General features: G+C 31.4%; 2 protein-coding genes across 3 annotated transcripts in view; one reads left to right on the top strand and one right to left on the bottom strand.

Moving 5' to 3' along the window:
• The window catches only part of LOC118205162 (tRNA (34-2'-O)-methyltransferase regulator WDR6), a 104,277-nt gene extending 86,653 nt beyond the window's left edge, over positions 1-17,624 (bottom strand). The window contains exons 1-3 of one of the 2 annotated variants that reach the window (XM_085815901.1): positions 17,415-17,624; positions 13,551-13,649; positions 10,220-10,295 (exon numbers count right to left, since the gene is read on the bottom strand). In XM_085815901.1, the coding sequence (XP_085672027.1) occupies positions 10,220-10,295; positions 13,551-13,649; positions 17,415-17,487 (248 nt within the window). In that variant the 5' untranslated portion in view covers positions 17,488-17,624. The remainder of the gene's footprint in view (positions 1-10,219; positions 10,296-13,550; positions 13,650-17,414) is intronic. The other variant, XM_085815900.1, reaches the window with a different exon arrangement.
• Positions 17,625-17,992: 368 nt separating this feature from the next.
• Positions 17,993-23,035, top strand: part of LOC118188011 (uncharacterized) — a 145,614-nt gene continuing 140,571 nt past the window's right edge. Inside the window, exon 1 of the mRNA XM_035358340.2 lies at positions 17,993-18,302. Within this exon, the coding sequence (XP_035214231.1) occupies positions 18,250-18,302 (53 nt within the window). The 5' untranslated portion in view covers positions 17,993-18,249. The remainder of the gene's footprint in view (positions 18,303-23,035) is intronic.

Raw genomic sequence — 23,035 nt, 5'->3', positions numbered from 1 at the left:
TCCTGAAGGACTATTATTTTCATTTTGGCATTTTGCATTGGTTCACTATAAATGACAGATTCACTTTTCAAATTGTTGCCATCAAATATTATCCCCCTGTATTATATTTAAAGAAATTAAATAATGAAGAATCTGCATAAAAGTTTGTATGTTTCTCGCATTGTAATAAAACAATGGTATCTAGAGCCATCAAATTTTGAATGATGCAATCCTCCTCCATATTGGCATCTGGAAGCCCAAATTTGGCATTGGTTGTTGCCAATGCAAATTTGTTTTATTACCTATTTCAAATTCTGTAAAGCATTTATGAGTTTCTGATTAAGAAATTGAACGATTTCAAGCGAGCAATGGCAACACTGTATGGCAACCCAAAAAAAAAAAAATTTATAGCGCACGAGACTGTGTATTGGAAATTCTAAAGATATGCTCATTTTAAAATTATTTTTGCGATATTGCTGTTGAACTGAATTTTATGGTTTAAGTGTGAAGAGCATGATATTTAATAAATAAAGGTTACACACAAAGCGTTAAAAAAATGCTCCTTTGAACATAATTTAAAATTCTGAAACTTTTTCTTTTGGGGGAGGGGATCAGGAATCAAACTTTTTGCATTTTTATTTTTTCACACTGACTATTTAAGTTTCTCCAAATATAAGAGCTGGGTGACTATTAAAAGTTAAATTTTGTTATTTGTCAATTTTTGTTTTTTTAATTTGTCTTTGCCAAAACATGAATATTTTTCACATTTAAAGCACTTATATATTGGAAGTGTATGACTACAGTCAATATATGCAAAAATAAAAGCCCTGTAAAGGCTTTTAAAGTGGATAAAGAGAGAGGGTATATACATATATATAATTAAAATTAATTGAAATGGTTCACCAGCTATTCTGGATACAGAAAAGCAAGGACTTTTATAGAAGAGAGATTTCAATTAATTTCAAAGTTCCTCCGTCCTGATGAAGTGACATTGAGGTTGATTGAATTCGTCTTGTGTTTTTGTTCATTTTTCTTTAAATTTCATAAGTTTTTTGAAGTGGTGTTTTGCTTGTTTGTAATGTTTTGGTTTTAATATTTTTTTAATTCTTTGTTACATTTATATGATTATTTGAAATTTATTAATTATAAATTTCAATTTCTGCTCTTTGTGAAATATTAGTTCTAAATTTCTTACTTTATACCTTTAATGATAATTTCTCTGCAGCTTAAAGAGCAAAAATACTAGGCCTACTTGTGTTTTGTTTTCAAAAGAATTGTTTTGTAATTATATATATACTTTTGGTACTGCCAGTTGCAATAAAAAGGGAGGTACACAACTAGATGTTATAATAGTCCCATATACAAACTTTCAATGTTCTATGGCTAATCATTTTTTGAGTTATGTAAGATACATACATCAGCCACCCAGCCGGTATAGTGGTTAGTGACCCTGACTGCCATAGAGAAGGGCCAGGTTTGAAACCCGGATAAGCCCCGATTGTAATTGTCCATCCTTTCATAGGAGGCAATGGTAAACACCTATTAGGTGCTTCCATAATGAAATGGCCATTACTTCCGGCACTTGCAGTGGAGCAAGGCTAATCGCTATTAAAATGGCCAGCCATTAAAAAAAGAATACAGACATCAAGAAAAAAATCAATTTTTCAATGTGTTTTGGAATAAAGAGTCCTTTATTCTGCCCCCACATACAGATGTCAAGCAAAAAAATATTGTCAAAATGGATTCAAGAATGGTCAATAGAGATGGTTCTGGTGAAATCTGATAACTGAATTTTTTGCAATTACTATACTTCCTTGTAGAAAGTAAAAGAAGTATGGTAATATGAAAATTTTAGATTATCAAATTCCAGTGGAAATATCTATTTTGATCATTCCCAAATCCATTGTGACTATTTTTTCCCATGACATCTGTATACGGGCAGAAAAAAGGGTTCCTTATTGCAAAACAGATTGTAAAATGGATTCAAAATGGATTATTTCATGACGTAACAAGAAACAGAGCAGATGCTGATGGTATACCAATAACATATAAATCTGGGGTTGACCTTTTAACTTTCGTGTATAAATCGAAATCAGATTCTGCTTTGTGTATAAATCAAAATCAGATTATGCTGAACACTGTGCTAAGCTAAAGCACAGTGTTCAGCATAATTACTCACAACAGTCAACTTCATTTCTTAGGAAAGTCGTTAATTCTTTCAACAATTTTTCTTTTATCAGATTCCATACAGAATCAGTTTCTAAATTGAATTTGTGATTATCTCATGCCTTTGAAACATCATTTGAAAGCATGATTTGATACTGGGTAAAGCATAACAGCATAATTTGCAGTCATTTCACCGAATGTGTTAAAGCTACATTGTATTTTTTGTATGTATGTTACATTGTATTTTTGTGATAGAACTCACAACAGTCAAAACAGCGGATTCTATGTTACACTGTATTTTTTTGTGATAGAGCTCACAACAGTCAAGACAGCAGAAGAGTACTAAAAATGTCTTTTGATGAGAAGACACCAGTAGCAATCAAGAATAAAAATGCTGTCTGGTATGTTTGAAAGTGGGACATTTGGCAAAAATTTGCCAAATGTAAAATGTAAGTAAAGTAATGTAAAGTGTATAATTTTTGGTTGAAGGTGTTATACTTTGATATGTTCGGATTTAAGTAAGAAGGAACAATCCAAAATAGAAGAAAAGAATTTTCTTTTTACTGTGCAATCATCTCCTAGAATAATATACGAGTATGTGAATACTCTTATGCTTCATATTAGAAATAAAGGTAGAATGAAATATGTAAGAGCATTGTTAGATGATGAATTTCACCATTCTTACAATGAAGAAGCTTTGGCAAAGGAACTACAGTTTTCTCATAATAGGAAGGTGATACTGACTCAAGAATGTTTCAAAGGAGGACAGACAACAGAAGCACTGCATCACCATTATAATATTCATTTAGAAAACATAAGTGATAATTTTTCTTGTCAAGTATCTCTTTTTGATCAACCAAAAATATGTATGAATCCTTTATTCTGATCCTTTATTCAGATTTAAGGACATGCAATTAATTTCTCAGCTCACAGCTTGAGGACTTAAGTTAACAAAAGTTGATTCAGGAGAACCACCAATACAAACACTGCTTGGAGCTGATATACTGTAATTTCAGGTAGATAAGCCACCCTGGCATATATTCCACACACATGATAATTGACTAAAAAATGGAGTTCATTAGATAAGGAGCACTGCCATATACGTCACAACAAAGCATTCTGAAACATGGCACTTAATATTCATTTATTAAGTAACTCCCTTCCATACTGGTTAATCATCACTGAAAAACTTTTATTACATTTTCAATATAACTATGAACAGTAATATATAAAATAAATAAAAAATAAACAAAAATCTTATCTTGAATTTGCCAGTAACGAACTATGTTGATTTCTAATAGATATTATTTTTACTGGTTTGGTAAACTATATTTATCACCACAAATTATAATTTTATGAAAAAAGAACATAAATTAGATAATTAAACAGAATTTTATAACTAAAGTAAATTACATTTATTTACACAAAACCTTCAAAATATGATTTTTCAAAGTATGAATTAAATAAACTTAACAAATGACCATCACTCTGTTTTAAATCAGTTCTTTCAACATTGTTATCTTCATTTTATCTTTTGATAATTTCCAATTTCATGAAAAATAATAGGGTCATATCAGATCAAACTGATTGCCAAGCTTTATCGACCCACAAGGCAATTTTCTCATATGAATCTGTTCTCATCCGTCCAGATTTTGTAAAGGAATGGGGTCCACTTCTTATCCATTCCTCCCACTGCTTTTGTAATTTGTGCTTGAAGATTCTTATGATGGTGAGATCTAGTGGCTGTAAAATTTTTGTAATAACCCACCTGGTATCACTGCAAAATCAGTGCTAAATATTTTTGCTTCAGATTTTACACCATCCACTAAATGGGATCACGTTGAATCCAGAACGATGAGTCGCTGAAGCTGAGAAAAAGCACCTTTTCTCTTTCGATAAATATTTTACAGCCGAAACAATATCATTTCTTCATGCATGCATTCTTTTCCATTGGCGGAAATAATAAGGCCCTTTAGAGAAGTTTTCTTTTGAAAATTTTCAAAGCTGTTAACTTCTCTCCATTGGTGCCACAACCCAAAGAAGTTTTTTTATCCCAATTATTAACACAGAAATAGTATTTTCATCTATTGAATGAACACTTCTGCTTGGAAGACAGTCAAAAGTAACCGGCACTTCATCCATATTAATTATTTGTCATCTGTTAAAATTTTGTTCTTGAATTATACATTATGAGTTTTTTTAGATGTTTACTCCAAAAATGCTATCTTTTTTTCAAGTTTCTCCCCAGGAAGCTTCTGTCCAATTCTAGTTTTGGTCCTGATGGATAATGCCTTTTGTTTTATGAACCTGAAACATCAAAAACCTTCAACAAAGTTTTTAATGCACATTTCTTGAGCAATTATTTTTGAAGGTGAATTCTAACTGTCAATACTGATAATCCCTTTTCTCTTTGTTTTCTTGTCCATTTATCTAAATTGTCTTCTAAAACAAGCCAGACTATGACACCAGACTGACAAAATCTTTTATTCTGAAGCCTATTCTAATTCTTGTTCAGACTTCCACCACCAAAAAAATTTCTTATCAACCTGAAATTTTCTAGCTGCGGCCCAGTTTCCAATTTCTGTCACTTTCTTCAATGTTGAATGCTTAAAAGCAGCTGTACAGTCAAAAGTCTTTAATCCGGACTTGTCGAGACTTTTGACGATTTCAGATTAGGGTTTTTTCTGGATTATAGATCATCAATTTAAATCTGGTAAGATGGCATGCAGAAATTATAAAATTAAAAATATGAAACCGTAATTTATGAAATAAAGAGCAGTTATGATCTAAAGGGTATCAAAATTTACAAAAAAAAAAGCTTAATATTTATTTGTTTACTTTCGAGATGAAACACTACATTTAGTGAGGAATTATGAGCCGAATAAAATAAAATCTTCTGCCCTGAAGATGAGGATAGTGCTGACAAATCAACTTCCAGTTCATTGCGTGCTGCGACGATTGATAAACAGATTTCGGAATGGTTAGAGAAACAAATCACCTTTCTGTCACTTTCTTCATGCCTTTATCCATTTTTTTGCAGCAATTCCACTTTTTGTTTAATGGACATCGAAACATGCTTTTGCTTTGTAGATCCTTTGGCAGCCCCTGAATCGGTAATTCTTTTTGACATAATTGAAAGTTCAAGCTTACTTTTATAAAATTGCTCTAACAGTCTGTAAAAAATAATAAGCCGGATCCAATCAGAAGATTAAGGAACAACGCAATCTGCAACATTAACTGAAATAGATAATTAGATAATTTTAACTTATACCATCTGTTATACATTAAACGTGCATCCGCAGAAAGTTTGTAGCTTTGAGGTCCGGATTATAGATTATTCCGGATTATGGACATCCGGATTAAAGACTTTTGACTGTATAACTTTTTCTTTGACTAACAGCTCTAATGATAATAATATTTTAAAAATTCAACAGGTGCGAAAGAAAAAGTAAGCACTGCAACAAGTAAGCAATAACCAAGACATAAAGCAGTGCAACACATGTAAGAATGAACACAGAAATGAGCAAAATAAAAGTTATTGTAACCGGTAAAAGGGTGTTCATAAAAAAAAACAGGTAAAACCAGAGCAGAAAGTACATGCATTACAGGGTCTTTATACCAAATGCATCCTCCCATAGTTAAACGAGTTTCACACAAGTTTGAACTTATGGCACTAGCATAACCTGAGACCTTGTATCAGGCTGATATGTCGCAGCAAATTCTACATTAACTGTTTTGATTATGCATAATTTGTAGTATAGCCTAGCAAAGTTATAAAGACAGAGTAAAATAAAATTCCTTCAGATACATCGGGCAGGCAGATTCGCTGCAGACATAAATTTTCAACTTTTAAACATGGACTTCATCTTTTCACCCGAATTACTAGGAGAACTGCTTTTAGGATGAACAGAAATTGTGAAATCCGAAATTTTAGCAGTCTAAAGAAAATTAGGATTGTGTATATTAGGAACAATCGAGAAAAATGCTTTTATTAATCTACTGACTTTAAATCTCCAAAATTTTGAAATGTCAAAATTTTGGAACTTGGAAATTTTAGGAATAAGATAGTCCCATCACAAGAAAATATGCTGATATCTTGAATCAAGAAACATTAGTTCATTTTCAAGAAACCATTCAGCTTAATCAAGATCAAAGATATGAATGAAGTAATACTTCTATGATTAGTGCACATCCTGTTCTTGATAATAACTAATAATAATGTCTAAACACCTAGTTAAGGATGACATGTTTGGATAATAGAATGATGTTCTATGCAGATGGGAAAATGATTGCATAACTGAAACTGTGTTAAACCCATTCATTAATAATTTTTTTCATTATCTGCCTCATCGATCTGTCTTAAAATTATTAAGCAATACTATGAAAATATGTCCAGTCGTCTATGCATCAGTTTAACATCAAGGTTCTACATCCTTAAATGAAAGCTGAAGTAAGAGATCAAGTTTTCTCAACAAATATTTCCACTTCTGTTGAAATTTAGACTTGGGGTAATAGATATTATGGCAGACATCAAGCAAGCCTTTCTACAACTAAATGTAAGGCCCAAAGATTGAGATGTCTTAAGATTTTCGTGGTGGAAGGATGAAAGATATCAAAACAGTGAAATTTACTGACACTGTCACGTGGCATTTAGAGCCAATCAAATCCTTCCTGTTTAAATGCTATTGCAAGAGAGCACCTGAATATTGTAAGGTATCAAAATGCAGAATATCAGGAAACAATCAAAAAATTAAAAGAAGGTTTATACACAGATAATTTAGTTACAAGTATGAGCAACACTGAAGAGATTCACTAGCTGATATTCCAAGCCACAATAGCTGAAGAACGATTTGAGTGCCGGTGCTGGTTTTCTAATGGAAGTGAGGAGCAAGGTCAGATGTTACTGAGACTGAAATGGAATATTCATTGATAAATTGTTTTACAATGGAAGAATCTGTTGAATATGATTGTGCATCATTTGCCCCCATGTTGTTACTGCCAAAATTACTTTTAAAGGAACCTTGGAGAAATAAAATTGGCTGGGATGAATTGTTACCTGCTGATGCACAAAAGTGCTGCAATACACGAGGGAAAAACTGTTACTTGCTGATATGCAAAAGAGTTTCAATATGTGGAACAAAAATGTGCATCATATCGAAAAATGTACCATTACTCGAAGAATACTGAGGGGCATAATCGACTTGCAACTTCGCACATATTTACTGATGCACCTAAAGATGCCTATGCTTGTTATGCCTTTTTTACATAATGAAAAATGAAAGAGGCATTTCAATACAATTAATCTGCACTAAATCAAGAGGAGCCCCAGTAGGCCAACCACTCGCTGTTTACAATTGTTGAGAAGACTGGCATCTACCATATTACAACTGCTTGAAATGTTTCTCAAACTGTTCTTCTGGACTGAATAAATGATTATACTTCAATTTTGGATCACGAAAAATGAACCCTGAAATACTTTTGTTGGAAAATGTGTAAAAGAAATAGAAAGCAAACTGATGGCATTTTGTGCCAAATGAGATGAACTTAGATGACTTACCATCCATGTTATTTTACCTTACTGAAGTCGAAATGGCAGAAAGGTCCTCCATGGTTGAAAGGTCCTAAAATGTTATGAGCTGACATAAAATTAATTTGCTCAGAAGAAGCTTTGCAAGAATGAAGGAAAATTGTATTGGGTGTCTCAAATACTCAAGATCAAACATTTAGTCAATGATTCTTATATTTTTCAAAATATCCTTGAATATCATGGGTGATCGTTTGGATAATGAGATTTTACAATATTTTAAGAAAGGACGTTAAATCTGTTTCTCAGAACATGACAAGTGAAGAGCTGAAGTTTATCGCATTCAAAAAGAATGATCAGAAGATAACAGTAAGAAATATGAGGGATCAATGAAATTTTAAGGAGATAGTGGAATACTCATAAAAGATTATTCAGAAGGAATGGTCAGAGGATAACAGTGAGAAACATGAGAGATCAATGAAATTTTATGGAGATAATGGAATACTGAAGGTCCAAACACATCTCATTTTTGGAGATGGAGCTAATCATTTTGTTCGTTCCATAGTATTTCTTGCTCACACAACAATACGATGCTTACTGAGTATAACCACAATTCCTTAATTCCTTCACAATGGATGTACCATGTACGAATCAATACTTAATCCTCTTATGTGACAGCATGCAGTTTAGTGAAACTCACTTTGGAGATGATATTCTGTTGCAGTAGTATGATCTCATAGGACTGTGAACCAGCAGCTGAGCAGTAACATTGTTGAACACTGGTAGTTCGGTCCGAGCCTCCATGAAGGCATCTCTCACCTTAGGCATATAGCCCTCAAGTGCTTTGCTATACTTAAACAAACAAACCAAACCACAGGATGGGATATTTCACATCGCTAAGCCAAACTTTAAAAAAATTCATTAAAAATATATTTTTTATCAGTTGCTTAGATTTTTATTTGTATCCATAACTAAAAATTACATAATCATAAATACAGAATATCACTGAAAAACTTCTAATGAAAATATAAATGCAAAACTGACATCCAGTTAGATATCAGTCTTTGGACACAAATGCAGAGGTGAAGATGTTCATCCACCTCTGGGAACAGGTTTCTAGATAAAGTGGTCAACAAGTAAAGAAGCTAATTCAGAAGTCAAACAACAAAAATCAGCGTTATATCTACAAAATTTTCTCAGAACTAGTTTTGATGGTTTTACCGAACCACCATCCTCAGCTGCAAAACCACAAATGAACAAGATAGGAAATAATGATTAGATAAGATAAGAAAGCTTAGACAAGAATAAGCAAGTGGCGCTTCTGTTGGTGAAACCAGAACTAAAACATATTCTTGTCAGGATGACAGCTGAGGATGGTGGTTCGGTAAAACCATCGAAACTAGTCCTGTCAAAATTTTGTAGATATAACGCTGATTTTTGTTGTTTGACTTCTGAATCAGTATTTATTCAGCATGTTATTGTGTCTTAATTAAGTAAAGAAGCCTTAAAGACTAGATTCACAATTAATTTATTTTGTATAAGTACTGTTTATAAGTATTTGTGCATAAATATTCTCCATTTTGGTATCTGTAGTTTTGTCTTTCTAATTAAATTAGCAAGACAAAAGATGAGAGTATGCTATAACTCACATTGTTACTGTCCATGTTAAAGCAAATATTAGTTTTGTCATTATTGTTACTTTGCATTTGACAACAGAATAAAATTGGAATTTGAATGTTTATATTTGAATATATTGTTGAAAATGGTGATTACCTTTAAAAATATATAATGGTGAATGAGTTATTTTAGTACTGATTTTTATGAAGAGTTAGGTTTTTCTTTCCCATAAGACAAAAATTAAGTGAAGTATTTAATTTCAAAATTTGCAATTTTTAATGCTATTTTCAATTTACCTTGAGAGAATCAGTTAATCAAATTAGAATAATTCTAGGAAATAATTTTAAATGAAATATGTTAAATTTAAAATGTGTATAATTTAATAGGCATATAAGGAAGTCACACAATGTCCACATCAGATTTTTTGATTTAAATATTATTTTTATACAATTTCATATAATGAAAAATAAGCAATTCGCCAATTTATTTTTAAAAAATTTTTAACTTCCAGCTATTAATGTATAAATAGAAATTATTAAATTTTCATTCATTACAAGTTAATCATATTAATTACCCTTAGTATAAAATGAATGCTTCTCATGTAAATATTTGTTTTCTGATACTTCTAAATACATTATATTTAGACATGTTATGGCAATATCCAGAAAAATCACAAGTCAAAATATTTATTGCTAATTACAACACCAAAAATATTTGTGCAATCACAAAAAGGGAGATAATAAGCATACTGGAGTTATTTAAATAATGAAAATAAATCAAAAATATGTATATATGACAAAGCATTTTTTATATAGCATTTTAATTAATTTATATAGCATTTTTTATATAGCATTTAATATATTATGCTATAGAGAAGCTGCTAAAAATTTTTATTCAAATGAAAAGAATTCAAAAGATGAGAGATAAGCATACCATTCAGAAGATTGTAAACAAAGTGTATAAACTCTAAAACTTTTTCCACCAAACAGCAAAGCTTTGTCAGCATTACCTAAATAAAATTTAAAACAAGAAATATTTTAATTAAGCATCAATAGGTCGATAATTAGCCTCCTGCAAAATTTTCTGATAATAATTTAAAAGGATATAATGAATTCATGATGAATGTATTTAAAAAGTAAAATATACATTGAATATAAAAAAAAGCACTTTATGTAGGTCAAAGATTACTGTATTATTATTTAAAAAATATTACAATAAAAAAAATACAGGTTGATCTTTACATTATGGTAACTTGGCGATTTTTTGGCGAAAATTTAGCAACCAACTCTCCTACAGCAACCCTCTATTTTTTTTCCCCGCCGCCATTTTGTCTTCACGAAGTAAAGACATGTTTCTTTTCTTTTTATCTACTGAACACTTCTTCCAACAATCTACTAGCCAAATTACACTTATGCTAGAAATTTTATCAAACAAAACTGCTTAATCATGACAAATGTTCACTGCAAAATTGGGAAAAAGTGCACAATACCATACTCCTTACGCGTTTTTCAAAATAACACATACACATAAAGCATGTACACGCCGACTTATTTTTACTTAAAAAAAACATCCCAAAATTGCACATAAATGGCATTGCGCACACTCTTCACTATATCCATGTACACTGCTTTTTTCTCATAAATTAGAAAAATTTCACGAAAATACATGAAAATTTTCTCAATCTTTAAACCCGGTAAAAAGAACATATATGAAATTACCTGATCACGAAAAAGCATTTACCCTTTACAAATATGAACATTTCCACATATAAAATAAATAAAATATCCAAAAACTTTTACCTCTAAATCATCTATTACATTATACATGTCACCAATGAATTCATACCGCAAGCATTACAAATACTTAGTATCAAATATTTAAATTATTTCCATGCACATTTATTTCAACTTAAACGTATACCAAATTCCTACAAACATAAAATTCACAAAATAACTATCATTTAATTAAAATATCACTAAACCATGTACACGTCGACTTATTTTTACTTAAAAAAACATCCCAGAATTGCACAAAAATGGCATTGCGCACACTCTTCACTATATCCATGTACACTGCTTTTTTCTCATAAATTAGAAAAATTTCACGAAAATACATGACAATTTTCTCAATCTTTAAACCCGGTAAAAAGAACATATATGAAATTACCTGATCGCGAAAAAGTATTTACCCTTTACAAATATGAACATTTCCACATATAAAATAAATAAAATATCCAAAAACTTTTACCTCTAAATCATCTATTACATTATACACGTCACCAACGAATTCATACGGCAAGCATTACAAATACTTAGTATCAAATATTTAAATTATTTCCATGCACGTTTATTTCAACTTAAACGTATACCAAATTCCTACAAACATAAAATTCACAAAATAACTATCATTCAATTAAAATATCACTAAACCATGTACACGTCGACTTATTTTTACTTAAAAAAACATCCCAAATGAGCACATACATTAAATTAATAAAAATTACCTTACAATCCTAATTACTTTAAACTAAATCATTGCTAATAACAATTTTCCCAATAATACCAAATTCCTTTCCACCTTACATTTAGAACAATGCATAAAAATAATATCCTCAAATAATTAAAAATACTATCTTACCTAATCTTCTTCAGAATCTTGATTACGTGGCGGATACACTTTTCTAATTCATTCAATAAAATTATTGAAAGATTTTTTTTGCGAATTTTTCCTCCATACTTCCTCCGCTAAATAAAAAGCAAACTTCTCTTTATCACAATGCCTAAATACCCATTTCAAATTCACTTTAGTTAGGGCCATGGGATCCAAAAATTAAACAACACTGTTTCACACAACACAGAATAAAGCTAAATACAAAATTTCCACATTTTTTCCCGATTTCCCCCCTTTTCCGATTAAAGAACCGTAATTCGTCCATTAATATCACATGACATATCCCATGATCTCTCATTTCCCTCACGCAAAATAATGCGTAATTGGAACTGAGTACTGCTCACATTATTACCAAAGTCCCAGGTAGTAACCTTTATTGCCTCCAAAATGTCGCCAAACTACCAGTTACCATATTGTAAAGATCAACCAAAATACAATATTCACTTATTTGCTTTCATATAAAACTGAAAATTTATCTTGCATCAAACTAATATATTTAAAAATACAAAACTCAAAAGTAATTATTCGTATTACATTATCTTAAATGTTCAACATTTAATACTTTATAATAATTAAAATATCTGCAGCAATTTTATTAGATAAAATAATATTAAAATTGGTACTATTCGGTTTTGAGGGCTGTGAAAAATGGCCAAACTATTGTTGATGCCAGTGCTGCCAAAATTAATTGCGGCAACCCTAATGCAAGAAAGGAAGTATAATAGTAAATAACCATCTAAGATTGATGTTTTCATTTAGATGAAAGGTTAATTTCATGTAATACTTTTTTATTATTATTATTTATATAAAAAAAAAACATGACTGAATGGAACCATAAGAAGAGTAAATAACTGTTTCAGATCATTATTATAATTTACATAAAAATTGCTAAACATAACTGAATGGATGCCTGCATCACTATTTCGCTAACGAGTTATAGCTAGAGCACAGTTTCATCTCGTTGGTTTTCAAACATAATTTTCTATAATGAATGATGACTTCTCTCTGAAAAAATTCTCGGTTAAAGTTCAGAATCGTCCACTTATTTGTTTGCCACTTTTTACAAGGCTAAAAACAATTGGATTTTTGTCAATTTTCTTTTACTTTTTAAGTGAAAATAGGTCGATGTCTACATAGATAAAGTCAAGGGTATGCACAGTGCCATTTTTGTGCAATTCTGGGATTTTATCATTATTATTTTTTTTCTTTTTGAAGTGAAAATAGGTCGATGTGTACATGGATACCGAGTATGTGCAATTCTTAAAAACGCATCAAGCAGCGGGTGATTCTGCACTTCACTTAAAATTCTATTGCACACTTTTCGTCATGGGCAATTCCTAAATTGTTAAATCCATAGGATATCAAAAAAGGATTTAAAAATGAAACTAGTATTTCAATGACGTCTTAAGAAATATAGAACTATATAAACTTAACACAATCTGAAATCAGCGTGTACGCTAGATTTGGCGCACTTTTGAAAAACTTAATAGCAACACAGATTGAAAATCAACATAAATATTGTCGAATTATTACAATATATTTTAAATAACATTTTAATAACATCAATAATGATAATTTAATAACATATTCTTACCTATTTTGATCCCATGAATAAAAGAAGCTCTAAAAACAATTATTTTCTTCAACAATGCTTTTGTTTTCCAATTAAACACAGATACTTGGTTGCCTTCCCCTACATGGTTAAAATGAAAAATAATACATATCCTTGTATATATTTACATAAATAAGACAAAGATAAATACTGATTATCAGATATGAGGATCTCAGTTAATTTAAAACCTGAATGAAACAAAAGGCCACTATAACCATTTTATATTAAAAAATTTATACATATAAATACTATTTTGCAAATTTAAATGACATAGAATCTCTTCTAGATTTCTTTTTTTACTGTAGTGAATTGAATAATATATGACAGGGGGGAAATCCATGCTAAGTGATGCCAATGGAATGCACAGATTGATTCTTATATCTCTAGAGCAATTCTCAACCGGTGGCATGCAAGAGAAAAACCTATTTGTGTAAACAAAGATTTTCTTCCATGTTATATTTGAAAAATAAATAAGAACAAAATCAAAAGTGGATCCTCATTTACAGTTAAAACTAACTGAAATAAGACCTGGCATAAAAAAAAAATTGATCTCTCTCTTAAAAGAGCCCAAATTTCATACTAAATTTTAGAATTAGAGTATTATAACTTAAATTTTGATGAATAAAATGGTAACCAGTTTTTAATCCACTATTTTTTATGTGTGCATATTTAATTCAAATAGCCAACAGGTTGTGTAAATAGCAAAATATATTTATATATATTTTTTAAATATTTCTATTGAAAAAAATCTTTGTAAAATGTGATGGTGGTACTAAATATTTAAATTTTTGCTTAGAGGGTACTCATTAGTCAAAAGGTTGAGAACCACTGCTCTAGAGCATAAGTAAGTACATTACTTCTAAAACATGCATATTTTAAACCACAGATCGATCGTGGTTAAATCTTAACGAGAATGGTGTCAATCTTATTAAACATCATATTATAAAAAAATAACAAAAACAAATCATTTTTGTATCTTTGAGGCATAGGGGCACTTAAAATATAATCAAACTAAATCTTTTAAAAAGACTTTTCTTAAAAGGTTTGGTGGTTAGAAAGCCTCCGATCTGTGGCTTTGGGGTGTTTTCCATCATAAGTGTGATGGAGATTCCCTTTTTGCAACTACATAATTTGGGTTTCTTTCTATGGTGCACCCTAGGTAAAATTTCAGCTCTACTCTTATATATGCCCTAAGATCACCAAATGTGGCAATATGTGCTCTGTGCTGGTTTTGGGGACGATGTTGTTTGTATGGCAACCCTTTTGACATTGAAACTTTAACTCTTTTGCTGCAGTGATTTAATTGCTCATTGGTTCATGTCGTGCATGTTTTGAAATGGCCTATGTTGCAATGAGAGATGTGGTGGCAAGATTTCAGTCGCATATTTTAGATTGTGTGCTAAGTAAAATCCTAAGGATTTAGGATTTTACTTTTTCTTTTCCTAAATCCTAAGAAGGTTTTGAACATTTATTTGTGAACCATAGTATCAATTTTGTGGGTAGCAAGTCTGGCTGTCATATAAATATCATAGAGAGTATTCAGCGGCATGTTAAAGCTACAGTCTGCTGTCCGAAAAACATGCATTATGGTAAGTGCATTTTATTTTATTGTTTTTATTTTGTAGAATGTTATGTTCATTGTTCTTTTACTATGAATTTCTGTTTTTATTGTTGTTTTCTGAATTGTTTGTAATTTATTTCAGTCTTTTTTGTTGATTTGTGCACAATGCCTAGATTGAGCAATTCGTTGATGTTTTTTTAAACAGAATGCTGTGTATATGGTATTCTTTGAAATTTATTGTTGTTATGTTAATTTATTAAAACGAGGTGTGTATAGTTCGTAGATTCCTTTGCTGCCTAATTGTGCAATTCATAGATGTTTTTTAAGTTAAAACATATCGCTGTGTACATGGACTTTTGTCAAATATTTTTGGTTAGAAACTTTACATTTTTGCTATCTAAATTTTTTGTTTTTGTTTCGCATTTTTAGCTTAAAACCTATTCAAAATGTGTTTTTTGCATGTGCGAAAACTGCGTTTTTGGAGACATTTTAGGCTTAAAGTTCAAAATGTAAACAAAAAATTTAGATAGTAATATGGCACTGTGGAGTTTCTCGGCAAAAATATTTGGCGAGAAATTTGTCGCCAAGCGAGGGTGTATATAAGAGTAGTTCCAAAATTTCCAGTGACATTTACATGTCAGACTTCCCCAAGGTTTGCACCGATCATAATACGTATCTTGGATGCTACGCTGATGATATGGCTCTGGCAGTAAAGTCTATCAACCTAGAATTTGCAATTAAGCAGTTACAAGAAATTATTCCTCTCATAGAACAGTGGTGTACCCAATTGCGGATTTCCATTAATGGACAGAAGTCGCAACTCATTGTAATGAAAAAGAAACAGTCTAGGACCCCGCTCAATATGACTATAAAAATCTTCAACGATAACGTTCCAATTGTCAGAAAGGCTGCCTATTTGGGGGTCACACTCAACACAAGATTCACCTGGGACGATCATATCAATAATGCAAGAAGAAAAGCTTTTTTGGCAATTAACTGTCTTGTTCCTTTAATTAGCAGAACATCAAAGCTGAATCTCACTCGTAAAAGGCACATCTACACGGCAATAGTACGCCTCCCCTGCTTGGGCAACTCTAATTAATAAGGATTTAAAGAGACTGCAGGTCATTCAGAATAAGTTCTTGAGACTACTAATGCACACTATTATGTGTCAAACAACAACCTGCATAGGGATTTAAAGATTGAAAAGGTAGAAGAGTTCGTCCATAAGACCAACAGTAACTTCTTTGATAAGGCTCTCAATTGCCCAGACCTCCAAATTTTCAAGGTGTTTGATTATGTAGTTCTTCCCGAGGATTATAAGTTCCAACCATTCGTGGCCTACCTCGCCCGTGACTCAAATTTTCCCACGTAACTTTGCACACTTCCTAGGCAACATCGCTGTACATATGTAAATAGTTTGCTTACTGTATTGTATCTCATATTAGTATTTTGTATTTGTTACTTTTTAATCTTATTTTATTTGTTGTATTTCCATGTACCTTTCTAGATCAAATAAACTTGTCATGAGTGTATTGTGATATCTTCCACCCACTCATCGTGATCATGCACATTCACATGCACCTCTCTAGCAACGCCCCTCCTGGTCTTTGAGCTAATCTGAGTTATCGCTGCTTGTGATGTCTTGAATCACACTTTTCTTTTTCTACGTCCGAAAATCCCCTACCACGTCTTGTACTTGTACTTTCATGCGCCCTTGTGGCATATCTATCATTGAGCCGGATTTCTGTAGTGTATCCACTGCAACACTCCGGCATAAACTGCATTAATTGATTGATTGATTCCAGTGACAAGTCAGAATAACCAATAGGCTTTTGGGGTATTCCAGATGAGCCTATAAAGTTTCAGATGTCAAGTCGTTTGAAAAAAACAACGATATATGTAATTATTTCGGTATGTTTCTATACATTATATTAATTTTAAATTAGAAATACGAATTTATATTAAATAAATTGCATACCGCATGAATGAATTGTTTGTGCGTATCGGTAAGCATGTTTTTTGTCCAAGGTTGCTCATACGGTTATCCGAAAACTGCCCTATAAGCGATAAGACCACTAATTCCGTCCACTAAAAACTCCATAGCCTCTTTCTTTTTCACTAGTTAGAAAACAATGTAAACTGTTCTTTTTTGGAAGGAGCATACGAAAGTTTAATTTCAGCCAATAATTTTTTCCTTCAAAAACTGATATTAAAATCCCAATTCCAAGTCAAAAAATTATATTTTTAACCATCTGATAAAAATCTAATACTTGGATGCTTACCCACAAATAAAATGTTTGCAAATACTTTCAAAGCAGTGACATGAGTGCAGATATTTTCTCTTCTGAGTTCCATACGGAAAGAAAGTATATAAATTTTTAAATGCAGGTAAATTTATGAAGGAAAAGACTTTGATTTCGCTGCAATCACAGTTCATCAAGAGAAAACAACAACAGACTGTTTGTAAATACAAAATTTACCGCAAATGAACTGGTATTGCCAATAAGTTAAATGTAAATATTTGCCAAGCAACATTTTCCACATCATTTATTATATCAGCATCGAAAACCCGTCAAGAAATTGCATAAAAATATTTATTTCATTACTTACCTTTATAACTTCAGTGACGATATTTTCGTCAAAATGATAACTATCATTTTATACAGCGTATAAATATGCAAAACTTTTCAATGTGCAATATTGCAAAATTTGAAAAATTAAGAATTTAAATTTTTATTAGAGATGAAATTTATGCATTTTGTTAAATTTGAGATTAAATATAAAATATGAAACAGTACCGGAAGTGAAAAAAATGTCATGCTGTACCATCCTTCGGGTTAAAAGACTTCATAGTGCACTAAGAAACTTTCTTGTTTGGAGTAAATAAAGTGATTTTCTCGAAAGTGTTCGTTTGAATTTTGTAATTGCGTTTGAAATCATTTGCGCTCAGACATTTCTACGGTTTTAGACGCAATTTTTGTTTTCAATTTTAGACGCAAATCTAACAAATTGCTTACCATAATTAATATCATAAGTATAATTTCTCTCTTTTAAATTTTAGTTATCAGTTCATAAATAATTTTTCATAATTTCTGTCTTACCTTCATATCTTCAAAAATGGCATTAATGACAGAGGAGCGAAGGAAAGAAATGGAGGAGGAAATGAGCAGGTATTCTGATTACACTGTACATGTGTATTTCTGTGGGTTGTTTTATTTCCTGTTTCTTAATACAAAAATGAAGTTGTGAGTCCAAGTAAAAGAGTACATTCCCTAAGCCCTACTTTCTGTTGATTATAACCTTGATTATATTCTTTTGATTAATCTTTGATTTTATTTTAGAATTGAATATGAACATAAAATTAAAGGACCATCTCACCTCATTAGTTGTATTAAAAGAATTTAAGAGGTAATTTTAAATGTTAATAAAAGTCAAAGGAGTATGCAATGCCAAGTTTGTGCAATTCTGGGATTTTTTTTTTTTTTTTTTTTTTTTATGTGAAAATAGGTCGATGTGTACATGGATACCGAGTTTGTGCAATTTTTTGACTTGTTATTTTCAAGTTGGCGATTTTGAGAAATGTGCGAAGCAGTGGGGGATTCTACACTTTCCCCAGTTTGTCACCAATAGTATGGGCTCTCCTAGGATTTTACCTGATGTTTTACAAAATAATCTGGGTGTTTGTGAAGCTATTATCATCAAACATCGGTTTTAGTTAGTTATCCACCGGGGCAGAATGGTAAAATCACTAGATTCAATTTCAGATGATCAGGCTGTTTGCAGAAGTGTTATCCCCATATGCAATGTGGTTACGAGCCAGTTTTTTTTTTTTTTTTTTTTTTTTTTTTGTAAAAAGTGCAAATTGTAGAAGAGAACTGCAATGCAGTGGACAAGAATATTCAATCAAAAATTAATCAACGAAAGGTAGAACGTTTCTTACTTTGTTTGAAACTACTTGTTTTGGATAAAATTTAGAAGGATAATTACAGATTACAGCATTCTTGACTCTTATGTTTACGAGAATACATACTTGACTCTTATACTCTTATACTTATGTTACGAGAATGTTGGCAAACTTGGTTTACTTGCCAACTACGAGACAACTTATTATTGATCGCTTTACCTAAATCACCAAGTATGAATATTGCTGTAGCAAATGCATGCAATATGTGTAGTTGTTTGTTGCACAGGAAAGGACTAAATAATGCCACGTGGTATACTGAAATAGATCATTTATATCTCAACATGTGGGTATAGTAACAAAATGTTTAGAATGCCAAACTATTTTTTGAAGGGGAGGGGAGTTTTTCATTTGGGAAATATTGCAGACTGTTCAAATTCTTATTACAGTTGTTTCTTGCACAGGAAAGGACTAAATAATGCCACGTGATATACTGAAATAGATCATTTATATATCAACATGTGGGTATAGTAACAAAATGTTTAGAATGCCAAACTATTTTTTTGGGGGGGAGGGGAGTTTTTCATTTGGGAAATATTACAGACTGTTCAAATTCTTGTTCAGTGACCTGTATAATTACAGCCATTAACGATAGCATAACTTTGCTCTCAGTGAAGATATGCTAACTCGATTGCTCTGTCTAATCTAAGCCAAGTGGCCAGTGTTGAAAGGGAATTTGAGCTAGTTGGTGTAAACCTAAGAATTATGATTTTCCATCTCTTGGGCTTTTGTCAACTGGCTGAAATTCTCTTCCAAAATTGGTTGCTTCTCTTAGGTTAGGAGGAGCAATCAAGTTAGCGTACATTGCAAAGTTCCACTATGTAGATGGCCTTAATGAAAAATAATGTATCACACATGCAGAATTTTGTCTGAATGTGCAGAAGAGGTAAGTATTATTTATTTAGTTCTTGGTTTTCTAGTAGGCAAGGAGCAAAAATATTATTTCATATGCCTTCTACATGTACACTCATATGAATTTATTTACTGCTAAAAGTAATCTGTTATATGTATATTTGAATAATAAAACAGTAGAGTATAATTTTAAGATTTAAAACTGCAGATAAAATCTTGGTGCATGTGAACAGATGCACCAGATCAACTTTGACAGCGAGCATGTTAAAACATGATGTGAACAAGCACATTTTTTAGCGTATATTTCATTACCAAAATAAAATGATGAAGCCTTATAAGTAGGTGAAAAGAAAGAGGCTTTGGAATTAGTAAAAGAAAAATGTGCAAGCACAGCTTTGTTCAGTATTATAATTAAGCTTATAATTTGTGCTTTATTTTTATGTAGAACCATTTTAAAAATGAGGCAGTTAGTGAGCACACTTGAGTGGCAGAATTGTACTTTGAAAGAATTCAGCCAAAGGTTGAAAGGACAGCATTTTTTTTTTCCCCCTATTTAAATACCTGTTTAAAGTATTAAATGCAAGTAGCAATAATACAAGTAGTATAATGTTACTATTTTGAAAATATTATGTTTATTGCAGATACAAGTGTCATTCCTACAGTTATATTTGCTTTGTTTGGTTATTTATACTCTTATAAAAGATACAGCACCAAAAGCTTTATTTGTTTTCTGGTTAGTGTATATGGCTGCTCAGACAGTATAGTATAGTGATTAGTGATGCTAAGTATTCGGCTAATCTTTGGAATATGGTAACAGGTAGTTTGGCGACATTTTGGTAAAGGGATAAAGGCTACTAGCTAGGACTTTAGCAGTGTACATGGATAAAGTCAAGAGTGTGCGCAATGCCATTGTTGTGCAATTCTGGGATTTTTTTTAAGGGAAAATAGGTCGACGTGTACATGGATACCGTGTATGTGCAATTATTAAAAACGTGGCAAGCAGTTTGCGATTCTGCACTTTCTCCCAATTTTGCAGCTAATCTTCGGCATGATTAAGCACTTTTGTTCCATAAAAGTTTTAGCATAAGGGTAATTCAGCTAGCAGATTGTTGGAAAAAAAATTTTAGTTAAAAAAAAAAAAAAAAAAGCCTTTGTGAAAACAAAATGGCATCCAAACAAAAACTAGCAGGTTGCTGTAGCAGGGTTGGTCGCCAAAAAATCGCCAAGTTACCATAATCCAAAGATTAACCAAGTATTCTACTAGTGGTCCAGGATTCGACTCCTGGAGAAGGCATAGATGTTTATAAGCATATAATATCTGTGCTGCAAGGAGACAGTCAAAATACACAGGCAGCCAAAAGTCTTCCCAAGAAGTTGGGGGATAGGGGAAGAAGTGTGAGGGTCTCCGTCGGGCTGCCCCTAGGATGTTCTCCCTCAAAATTGGGGCAGAAGTTTAACAAATAACAAAGCTGAACAATAATCGATATATACTTATGGAATGCACAGGTGCCGCCTTAGCTTTAACCTGCAACTTTTATATATACAGTCAGAAGTCTTTAATCCGGACTCGTCAAGACTTCGGCTGATTTTTCTGGATTATACATCATCAGTTTAAATCTGATAAGATGTCATGCAGAACTTATAAAATTAAAAATATGAAACCGTAACTTATGAAATAAAGAGCAATTATGATCTAAAGGGTATCAAAATTTACAAAAAAAAAAAAAGCTTAATAGTTATTTGTTTACTTTATTAAACATTTCTTTCAATGTGCGCATGCATAAAGCATACATTACGCATAGTCGAAATTAGAAAATTGCAACCAGAAAACTATTTGAAGTGTGTTCGTGGTATTTATAATGATGAGGAAATTGATTTAAATTATATCGGAGTACATCAAGATGAAACACTACATTTAGTGAGGAATTATGAGCCAAATAAAATAAAATCTTCTGCCCTGAAGATGAGGATAGCGCTTACAGATCAACTTCCAGTTCATTGCATGCCACGACCCCCCCTTCCCCCCGCAGAGCAGCGTGAAATTGATAAACAGATTTCGGAATGGTTAGAGAAACAAATTACCTTTCTGTCACTTTCTTCATGCCTTTATCCATTTTTTGCAGCAATTCCACCTTTTGTTTAATGGACATCGAAACATGATTTTGCTTTGTAGATCCTTTGGCAGCTCCAGAATTGGAAACTCTTTTTGAGTTAATCGAAAGTTCAAGCTTACGTTTTATAAAATTGCTCTAACAGACTGCAAAAAATAATAAGCCGGATCCAATGAGAAAATTAAGGAAAAACACAATCTGCAACATTAACTGAAATAGATAATTAGATAATTTTTGCTTAGCTTATACCGTCCATTATACATTAAACGAGCATGCATAAACGTATTATGTGCATGCATAAAGGTATTATGCACATGTATAAATGCATTATGCATTTACACATGCGCAGAAAGTTTGAAGCTTTGAGGTCCGGATTGTAGATCATTCCGGATTAAAGACTTTTGACTCTATAAGTTTATATATAACCTATATGTAATAAAGATACATGTTGTATTTAAATGACTAAATATATAAGTGATAAAAGTGACTTTGCAAGTTACTAATGTCGAAAAACTACCAGGATATTATATTATTTTAAGACATTAATTAGTAAAATTATGTGCAATTTATATTACCTCTGATTATTGAATTAATTTATGACTAAAAATGTGTATTATGCTTCTTAATATCATGTAATTTGGGGTTTAATTGTTTTGAAAAACTTTTAGTGCCTGATTACCATTTAATAAATTGAATTAGAAGAACAATAAAAAATCATTAAATTTTTTATTAATTCAATTTAAATTTTTAAAAAAATCCATTTTTTTAATTTAAAATGAAGTTAGGATTTTTGACACCCTAAATTGTTTGCATTTAGAGAAATTCAAGAATTCAGCATTAGCTATGTGCATTGTTAAAGTTAAAACTATTTTGAAAGTATGACCATACAATTGACATCATCTGTGTTCTGAATATAAATTCTGGAAAATATGATTGTTCTGAATGTAAATTGTAGAAGTAAATGAAACTAAGCTGCATT

This window comes from Stegodyphus dumicola, chromosome 4, assembly GCF_044657685.1.
Source record: "Stegodyphus dumicola isolate Sdum_Otavi_A_Nest chromosome 4, ASM4465768v1".
NCBI lineage: Eukaryota > Metazoa > Arthropoda > Arachnida > Araneae > Eresidae > Stegodyphus > Stegodyphus dumicola.
Note: the sequence above shows the minus strand (reverse complement) of the source record. Positions and strands in the feature narration are given on the sequence as shown.